The sequence below is a fragment of the Cupressus sempervirens genome, chromosome 7, assembly GCF_028749045.1.
Source record: "Cupressus sempervirens isolate cs-2001-9-10 chromosome 7, ASM2874904v1, whole genome shotgun sequence".
Classification (NCBI taxonomy): domain Eukaryota; kingdom Viridiplantae; phylum Streptophyta; class Pinopsida; order Cupressales; family Cupressaceae; genus Cupressus; species Cupressus sempervirens.
The window spans coordinates 924033810-924044026 of NC_143124.1; the positions used below are offsets into that span (position 1 = coordinate 924033810).

The following is a 10217-nucleotide window of genomic DNA, read 5'->3' on the forward strand; positions in this document are numbered from 1 at the left end:
ACAATAGGTTGATTTGATAAATATAACACACTTTGCAAATATAGATCACATTTCAATCCAATAGTTGACTCATTGACTAGCCTTCATTAACATCTCCATCATTGATTTACTTGACAATCCTTCAAGAAATCACCCTTTACCTCAACACTTCATTGTTTAGCCTTCTTATCAATTTTGCTAATCAAAGAAATCAACAACTTCTTCAACCTTGTTAAGGTCTTCACTAGCTCTACTAACCTCTTTAGGTTTAGCTCTTGTAGCTCCTTAAATAGGAAATTTTGACCTTTATCCACTTAAACATCACTGTAGATCTTAGGGTTTTGATCATTTTCAACACATACAATGAATTTGTCCACCTTCTTATTCATCTTCTTCTTTTCTAGAAACTTCTCTCTAAATTAAGCCATTGATCGCTCACCTAACTTTTCTCTCACATTATATAATCTAGCTCATCAATCTTTATCTTCAACACACTTTCCATATTCCAAGAATTCAATTGTGTCAACTAGAAATCAATATTTCCTCATGATCTATCAATTGTTGTCCCTCAACCAACACTCAATTCTGACACTTGGCCATTGTTGAATTACTTGGTCACTACTAACTATTTTGTCCAACATAATTTTTGATACTTAGTCAATACTAATGCTCATTTGTCACTATATTTTTTTTGGCTTATATTATCACTCAGTCAACTCTAGCATCACTCAACATAAACTTAGTGTTCCTTAATCTTTTTCTCTTTTGCTCAGTCAAGCCTATGCATTTGGTCTTTCTTTGATCACTTCTTCTAGGCTTTAGTACAACTTTCTTCTTCACTTAGGTTACGGTTAAACAATCATATTATCTTGTGCAAGTCTAACTAATCAAGTGACCATTGTAGTTCCTCATAACTCAACCTTTCCTCTAGGTCCTTTCGTTATGTCCTTATTAAATCCTCTTCATCAATCATCTTGATATGACACTTTACTTTGATAGCAACTATCTTACCTATAAGGTTTTTTTAAAAAGTAAAGTCCACCAAGATAACTAAGAGGGGGGAAGTAAATCATTTATCCAACTATTAAAGCATTTAACAATATTATTAATCCTTAACGTGTGAGAAATATAATCAACAACCATAAGAAGATACATATACACAATAACATTAGATATGTTAACTAGGGAAACCCTTGATTAGAGGGAAAAACCTCAGTAGGGATGGTACCCAAAAAATGATGTACTAATATAAAAGTTTCTTGTAAGAGGATGGACTTTGTTAGGAGCCAATGAAATAAATTTAGTATATATGATTCCCCGTTAGGATACTTTGAATCCCTATTAGGAGATTCTAATCCTGCTAGGAGTTGTGTCAACCCTATTAGGAGTTGTAGAAGGTACATGGACCCACTATCCAAATAACTTCATGGATAAGATCATTGAACTCACTATCCAAATGATCTTTGTATTATTCCTTCATGAATAATAAAAATGAATGATTTAGAACTCCATTTTCCTCTTGACCAAACCAATCCTCTTCTGATATCAAATGGGGTTGCAAGCTTTGGGTTTAACTGTGGAGGAAACTCTGTAGTTAAGTGCACTCAGGCTGGAGTAGTACTGGGATGGGTGACCTCCCGGGAAGTCCCGGTGCTTCACCCCTGTGAGCATCACCTAGATCCAATGAGTGCTAAGGGTCATCGAGTTTCACTCAAAATCACACAGTTAAATCCTGATATTCACATCACAATTTGACTAGCTGTGGAAATCATCTCCTACTTATCAATACTAGATCTTCCAACTCACTTCCTATAATCCCTTGGATCACTTAAATGTATTTGTTAGGATAAACCACAGACAGAAATAAAAACTACATGCAAATATAACCAATAACAGAAAATAATAGAACACACAGAAATGAACACAAGGCACCAAGATTTAACATGGTTCACCCAATCCCTGGGCTACGTCCACCAAACAGCAAGTTCGATCTTATTACGATCCAGTGATTACAACCTGATTACAATCCGTAATCCCTTACAGCTCAATACCGTTGCAAGATTTTGAATCACACTACGTGATCATAACTCCTTTGTCTTTGCTTCCAATAATCTAATTCTAAAGGTGGTTCTTTGTCAAATTCTTGTTTCATGTAGGAGTTGTTGCTTCAATTCTTATTCCTTCTCTTGGTTCAAATTTTTGTTCTTCTCTTTGTTGAACAATTTGAACATCATTCTGCAAATCACTGTTGGTCCCAAAAAAAACTTCAATATTTTCTCTAACAAGTTTATGATTAACTTCTTCATCATCAACAATAGTTACTAAAGTTGTTTATTCTATTACTTCTTCTTTCTCAATTAATTCAAGCTCATCATCATTACTATCATTCAAGAATCTTTCCATACTTGCTTTAAATTCTTCATCATCATCAGAAAGTGAATTCTTTCTAGTTATCCTTACTCTCTTAGGACATCTGGATGAAAATGACCAAATTCTTTACATGTCCAACAAACAAAAAATTATATACCTTCTAACTCTCTTTTCATAAGCAGAGTGATTCCTTCTTCAATCTTCTTGTCTTCTTCGGATCTAGATCTATCTTACTTGTGTTAGCATTAGTAGGTTTATTTTGTATGAAACAAAAAGATTATGGATCTGAAAACTCAATGTTGTGTTTTGTACATAATTATGATATCTCACCAAGGAAATGCACCTTTTGAACATCAAAACTAAACCCATCATTCTTTGGACTTTCTTTTCTAGAGGGACCCTCCATTGATCTCTCAAATATGTTAAGTTTATTTCTTCAAGGACCTAATGTTATAATACCAATTGTTAGAAATTAAAGTTCACCAAGATAATTGAGAGAGGGGGGTGAATTAGTTATCCAACTATTTAAATAATTATCAACCTTATCAGTCCTTAAGCATGTAATCAATATAATCAATAACCATAAGAAGATACCCATACACAATAACACCAAATATGTTAACTAGGGAAACCCTTGATGAGAGGAAAAATTTCGATGGGGATGGTACCCACAAAATGATGTACTAATATAAAAGTTCCTTGTTAGATGACTGACTCTGTTAGGAACCAATGAAATACATTCAATGCATAGCAGTCCCTGTTAGGAGACTGTGAATCCCTGTTAGGAGATTCCAACCTTGTTAGTAGTTGTACCAACCCTATTAGGAGTTGTAGAAGGCAAATGAATCCATTGTCCAAACAACGTCAGGTGAAAGACCATCGAACTCACTATCCAACTAATCTCTATATTATTCCTTGCAAAATAATATAAATATATAGCTCCTTCTCTATCCTCTGACTGAACCAAACTTCATTTGATCTTGATACCAGATCACCAACTTTGCATCCAATAATCCCTTAGATTGCTTACTCGCATTTTACAAATAATTCACATATCACACACTTGAATACATACCTCAGAACAAGGAAAAAATCCTTCCTTTATACCATATCCTCAAAATAATTCCTTGAGTCAACCTTAAGGCTTTCCCAATTAATTATAATAGGACCTCTTTAAGATAATCAACTATTTTACAATTACACAACACTATTGGCTCACAGTCTTTACAACTTCTCACACGTGTGACTTTTGACCTTGCACACTTGCTGACATCATCAATAGATTGTCTACTATCACTATTTGACTTTTCATATCAAGACTTTATCTCTGTTAGGAGATACCATCCAAACATCATAAACTATTTCTCAGGTACTCTGTATGTGTATTGTCCTCTGTAAATCAAGAATAGCTCCTTCATGTCTTCAATTCTTTACATGTGCTCTTGTCCACTTCATTAGGACACAATGGTAGAATACATCCTCAATTGCACTTGACTTGGTCATCAATACTCAGCCCATACAACCTCATTCTTTGTCTTCTACTTTACAAATCTTTATAGAAATGATACTATGTTGACATCAATGACAAACATAGTCATGAATGCAACATTAACAATCTCTCAAGTGCTCTAGCAATGCTTAGGATACTTCCCCAAAAGAATACCATCAACATTCATGCTAATAGGGTTGTCATTAAAGGTGGCATGAGTCCGTAGAAATGGTTAATTTATGATTATGCCGCCCCTTTCAACAACTATGATTTTTTTTGTAGTACTGACGATGGATTAAATTTTGATAACAAAAAGAATGGACAATTATGGAGATGTCAAGTCATGTGCCTTTTGGAAATATGGCTAAGTAGATGTGTAAGTGTTGTCATTTATGGAAACATACATATTTTGGTATTTTATTACGAAATCAGTGTTAGGAAATTTTCTAAGTAATGGACAATTTGCAATAGCGCATAGAGAGAGAGAGAGAGAGAGAGAGAGAGAGAGAGAGAGAGAGAGAGAGAGAGAGAGAGAGAGATTCGGTAAGTACGGATGACAGAGTTCAAGTTAGCTCATGTGCAATTAAGGACTGATAGACAACAGTGTTATGACAACGTGTATCAATGTGCAGATCTATACGTATAGTATGATGATAGTTACAAATGAATTACTAGTACAGGTAATTATCAGAATAGAACAAAGCACAAGAGTAAAATTGATTGTACAACTTAAGAAATTATTTTGGTAACAAAAAATTTACTTAGCCATGATGGACCAACATCCTAAATGTTCACCCCAAGTCATTTTTACAATTAGCCAAGTTGGTGAAATCTTTAAGACTAACTGATCAGAGTTTTGATACTTTGCAAGGTATAAGTAAAGATCATATTTTGTGCAGCTAAAGTGTAGTGAATATGTGATACAAACTATTGTGAAGGAATTTTATATGATATACAAGCTTTGTGTGATGCAAGATCTAGTGTATGATAAGAGGATTCGCAAAGTGTGACAGTGAGACAATATTGTATGTATATCTATACTTGTGAAGAAACTTATGTGTATATTACATGTTAGGGTTGTGGGCTCTTCTTGCATACATTGTAATTGTTCTACCAACTCCTAATAGGGTTGAGTCTTTTAACAGATTCTAGTCCTCTAACAAGGACTTGAGACACTATATGTATTTGATAGACTCCTAATAGGGTCAATATCCTTAAAAATATTCTTTTGTTTAGTGGATCATCTTGTGGGTATCATCCCCACCAGGGTTTTCCCTTAGCCAAGGTTTCCCTAGTTATAAATAATGGTGTTATGAGTTCTCTATGTGTACGGTTTTATTTATTGTTCAACATTGTTGGTTTACTTTCTTATGCAAGTTATAAAGTAATTAAATAATATCCAATTGTGGGCAAAAGTTTGTAGAATATTGATTCACCTACCCACCCCCCTCTCAAAATTATCCATTTCTAATAGTGCCTTACCAGGAAGTCTATAGATTTCAAATGCAGTTTTAAGTGTAAACAAACTTGCTTCAGTTTAGAGAGTGTATTATGGGCCCTTTGAGATGAATAATTACCACTCTTTGCCTATCACTATGAAGCTGATTATAATAAGACGACCCTTTAAATGGTTAGAACCTAAAGGCTATAAAGAACTCATGTAGAACGAAGAGTTTTGGAATCTATTCACTAATATTGAATTGACACCTTATTTTACAACCATTTATGGGTATAACACGTGTCTTTTGACCAAGTTCTGCAAGTCTTAATAGAGAGCATTATCACTATTGGGAGTACAAGTTCATAGTTACATCCAAGTTGATCACAAAAGTTACACAAATCAAATGCAAAGGTGAAAAGGTGGATAAAAGAAGTTGTAAAGGTTATAAAGCCTTGATAAGGAAAATCTTCGAGAGGGGCGAAAAGCCAAATGTAGTTCAAAATGGGTATATGATATATCCTTGTTACCTTTTTCCATGATTAGCTTCCATGTTTTGAAATATCTTACATTATAAGGAAGAGATACCTACAAAGTTCATGATTACCATTTTCCCCTATTGAACATTATTTTCCACAGGGACGAAATTGGTATCCCCTTCTCCTCACTCTATATTATCATCTCTAAGGGGGCTCCTCCTCTCCATCAAGGCCTAATGTTTTCTTTACATGTTTGAATTTAACCAGTCTCCCTTTGAAAGCCACTTTATCTCCTACCCAAAGAATAACCCTAAGGATCTATCTAAGAACCCTCTCAACTATATAAGAATTCAGTTGATTGAAAGTAATCCCTTAAACTTAGAGAACATTAGCCCTACCCCTAAAAAGAAATCCAAGATGATTAAATATCCCCTAACAAAAGAAGCTCTTGAGAATTGTTAAAGACAACTATGGAAAGTCCTAAGGCTACTCATTATAAGCCCAACTCCTCCAAGGCTAGGAAAATGGTAAGCAAGGGACTTAAAAATAAAAATACTATTGCAGACTTTGTAGACCAAAAAGAAGTGAATAAAGATGATCCCACAGGTGACAAACTTTGGTAGGAGATCATCTTTGATGAAAGGTGTTCTTCTCACCTTCTTCGATATTATTTGAAAGGAAAAAAGTTAATTGTAGAAGATGATCTAGAGAATGATGAAGAATTTGAGCCAGACAGGGATGTTTCTTTAGATAATTTGAGGATGAGGATTTTGATGCAAAAGAGGTTGACTCAGATGATGAGGAGATGAGGGGTCTCATAGACCTTATAGTGGATTTGAATGAGGATAGAGCCTCTTCTCTTGTTAGCAATGACAAGGACAACATGGGAAACAATATCCTGATTCTATCCTAGTAGAGAACTAGAAGATAATTTTTGAGCTAAAAGTCCAATTTTATTGATTTGCACGGAAGAGTCAAGGATGCATAACATAGGGTTGAGTCCTTTAGGACTAGAAAAATGTATCTAGGTCATGCTATTCTATTATGGATCTTGTTTCTAGACAAAGTAAGATGAGGAAACGAGAAAAAAATCAGCAAGAGAATGAATAACAACAAGGTCGAGCCAAGATGGACCTAAACTTGGATCAAGATGACTACAAAGAATGCCTACACAAACTTTGAATGAATTGAGAGTTTCTTACAAGGGATTAATGATATGGCTTGTGTGGTTTGTTGGCACTAATGACCATTTAGATATTTTGGTTATTATGGATGTTGTGTTATACAGGGCTAGTAGCAAGGATAGCAACTCAAGGTTCAATATTCTTAAACTTAGCTCTTTTATGTTTTATTTTCATTTAATCTTGTACTTTGTAGGACATATACCTACAAACACAATGGTTAATTCTGTTAATTACTATATATAATTACAAATGCAATGGATATATGCCTAGATAAGTTTAGATTTTTGTCTATATTTCCTTAATGGTTAGAATACATAAGAGTATGATTTTGCATGTGGATTTATATTTAAGAATTAGACCTCGAAGATATCTATTTATTAAAGTTTTGACTATGTAATTTGCACGGGGTTTGTTTCTTTTAATTGTGTGATGCTATAAGTTGTTTGATAGTTCTGCTCAATTCTTATCAGGTTGTCTTTGTAAAGATCAAAGCCCTTTTTTACTGAATTAATAAAAAAAAATTTTGAAATCACAACTATAGTATAATATTGTTTTAAAAAATAAAAAATTTGAAGTGTTACAATCCCAACTATTGAAAACATTCTAAGTGAAATTTCTTATCTATTCCCACCTCGCAATGACAGTTCATTTTGACAGGTATTCATAGATAATCTGTGCATTCATTGAAACCCTCGTGGATTTATGAAGCTTGTACTTCAATTATAAACATTGATGCGCCGAATTTGAAATTTGAAAAGAGCATATCCAAATGGTCATATAATCGACATTTATACTTTCAGCGGTTTCATCGATTCCCCAACATACTCTTTATGAAATGCATATGAAAATTTGGGACGCGAAATCCGCCATGGAACGGGCAAATTGTGTTTGCCAGAGAATCATCTGCAAGCCTACATTCCTTGAAATCAAAGATTTGGATGCAACAGAACTTGAATTCTCCTTAGTGTCATTAATTTTCCCACGTTTCGTTCATGAAATGAATATGAATATGGGATCCGCCATGGAACATGGCGCTTGGGTTTTCCAGAGACTCATCTATTATCAAATCCGACTTTGCAATGGCAATCCGCTTATCTATTCCTAATTCTGCTCATTTTGATTAGAGGACAGGGATTCCTAAATAAAAAGTGTCATTCATTTCCCCGCACTTTGTTCATGCACTGAATGTCAAGCTTTGGGATACCGAATACGCCATTGAAATAGCCGATTGCGTTTGCCAGAGCATCACTCAGACCTTGAAATCAAGCTTTGAAGAATACAGAGCTTAATTTCGCCAACTGGGTTTGCCAGAGAATCTTCTGCAAGTCTTCAGACTCTGAAATGAAAGTTTTTGGATGCTGCAGAACTCGAATCCTCCATGTAACGGGCCGATTGCGTTTGCCAGAGAAATCCTAACTATAATGACCTGAATGGCTTAAAAGGGAGGCCAATGGAACTACCAATTTACAGCACGCAATCAAATTGTTCTTGACTACGTCAAATCAAAATCAGGTCTCAAAAGTTCATTGCGAAGAAGATAAATTTTATCATTCAGCCAAAAGGATTCTTCCATCACAATGTCTTCCCCTCCTGCAGCAAACAAGTCCAAGGTAATTGCGTCCCCTGCGTCCAAAGGGATCAAGCATTTTATGTCCACTACATTTTCTGCGTCTTGCAAGGCTGCCTCTTCCAAAAAGAGGACCCAAAATGTTTGCACATGTCCCCCTAAATCTGCATCAGTAAAGTCCTATGCATCCAAAGGGATGCAGAAATTGATGTCCTCAACAGTTTCTCCATCTACGGCTGCTTCTTCCAAAAAGAGCATATCCATACTCGAAAATGTCCGTCCATCGCTTCCTAAATCTGCATCAGCAAAAGGCATGAAAAATTTCATGTCCCCCACGGTTTCTGCAGCTTCCAAAGCTGTGGTCCTAGCTGAAAGGTCTGAGCGAAAAAAATCTAGAGCTCCTACAGAAAGGAGGTTCTCCGCAGCGTCCAAAGCTCTGGTCCGAGTTGAAAGTTCTGAGCAAAAAGAATCTGAAGCTGCCACGGAAATCAAGATTACCAATACTAAGGAGATTGAATCTGTGAGTGAAAGGATGGATGCCACTGGCACACCTTCTGGAGGAAAGTCTGCCATTGTTCTCCCTCCTTATGATTCCGTTAAAAATCATCTTTGTCCCAGGCCCGATTTCCTTAGGTATTATCCCAACAGGGGGTTGGACATTAATGACATAGAAGCTGATGAGGGTTTTATGAAGCTGGAGTTCTTTAAATCTGGAATTTCTCCTGATCCTAGAGAAGAATGTACTCCCGTTCTTCCTTCCTATGACCCCATAAAGAATTATCTTTTGCCGAGGCCTGATTTCCTTAGGTATCGCCCCAACAGAAGCTTGGATGTTGAAGATATAGATGTTGATGAGGGGTTTAGAAAGCCCGAGGTTTTCAAATTTGAAATTTCTCCTGATCTTAGAGAAGAGAGTAGCACTGTTCTTCCTGCATATGACCCCATGAAGAAAGACACTTATCTTTCCCCGAGGCCAATGTTTCTTAGGTATCGCCCCAACAGGGGCCTCGACATTGATGTGATCGAAGAGGAGGGATTTGAGAAGCACCAACTTCTCAAATCTGAAAACCCTAGTGAGATTAGGGTTATTGAGACTAAGGAGATTGAGGCCCCGAACAAAGAAAAAGAAATGAATACTACTGGCATATCTTCTAATGATTTAGATCAAATAGAAATCAATAAGGAATCAGAGGTAAAATTGCTCTCGGTTGGAAATTCTCAGCAAAAACTGCTCAAAAAGAGCATAAAAGTTAATGTTCTTCCCAAGGCAACTCCTTCCAGAAAGGATAACCAGCTCCTCAACTTTACTTCAGCCAATAACAACGAAGGTAAAACACTATGCATAACTCATGACCTTGGATTTTTTTTCAATGAAATTAAACAGGAATTGACAAAATATTTAATTGCTTGTAAAATATATGATTTTACTCTGCAGATTGCCCTCAAAGGGCCTCCCCGTTCAAAGATTTGAATACCCCTGCATCCAAAGGAGATAGGTTGAAGCATTTCATGTCTCCAACGATTTCGGCAGCTTCCAAAGTTGTGTCTTCCAAAAAGAGGATCCCAGTTAGAAAGTGCCTTCATTTGTGATTATGATTTTCAATGAGAAATTTGTGGTGGACTTTGATGGTGTTTAAGGAGATAGATTTAGTTATTTTGCTCCATGAAATCGAAATATACTGATTTGACAAACTTATTTGTGCAAGTTAAG

The 10217-nt window shown here is 35.7% G+C and overlaps 1 protein-coding gene across 1 annotated transcript; it reads left to right on the top strand.

Moving 5' to 3' along the window:
• The first annotated feature begins 9560 nt into the window (after positions 1 to 9560).
• LOC149550567 (uncharacterized) lies at positions 9561 to 10217 on the top strand. Its single transcript, XM_089795119.1, has 2 exons — positions 9561 to 9834; positions 9942 to 10217. The coding sequence occupies exons 1-2, from the start codon at positions 9636 to 9638 to the stop codon at positions 10094 to 10096; spliced, it is 354 nt and encodes a 117-aa protein (XP_089651245.1). The 5' UTR covers positions 9561 to 9635; the 3' UTR covers positions 10097 to 10217.

Excerpts from the sequence above, each read along its gene's own strand:
- LOC149550567 (XM_089795119.1), top strand. The coding sequence starts at position 9,636 with ATGAATACTACTGGCATATCTTCTAATGATTTAGATCAAATAGAAATC. Across the intron at positions 9,835-9,941 it reads TTCAGCCAATAACAACGAAG|ATTGCCCTCAAAGGGCCTCC; the intron begins GTAAAACACTAT and ends TTTACTCTGCAG.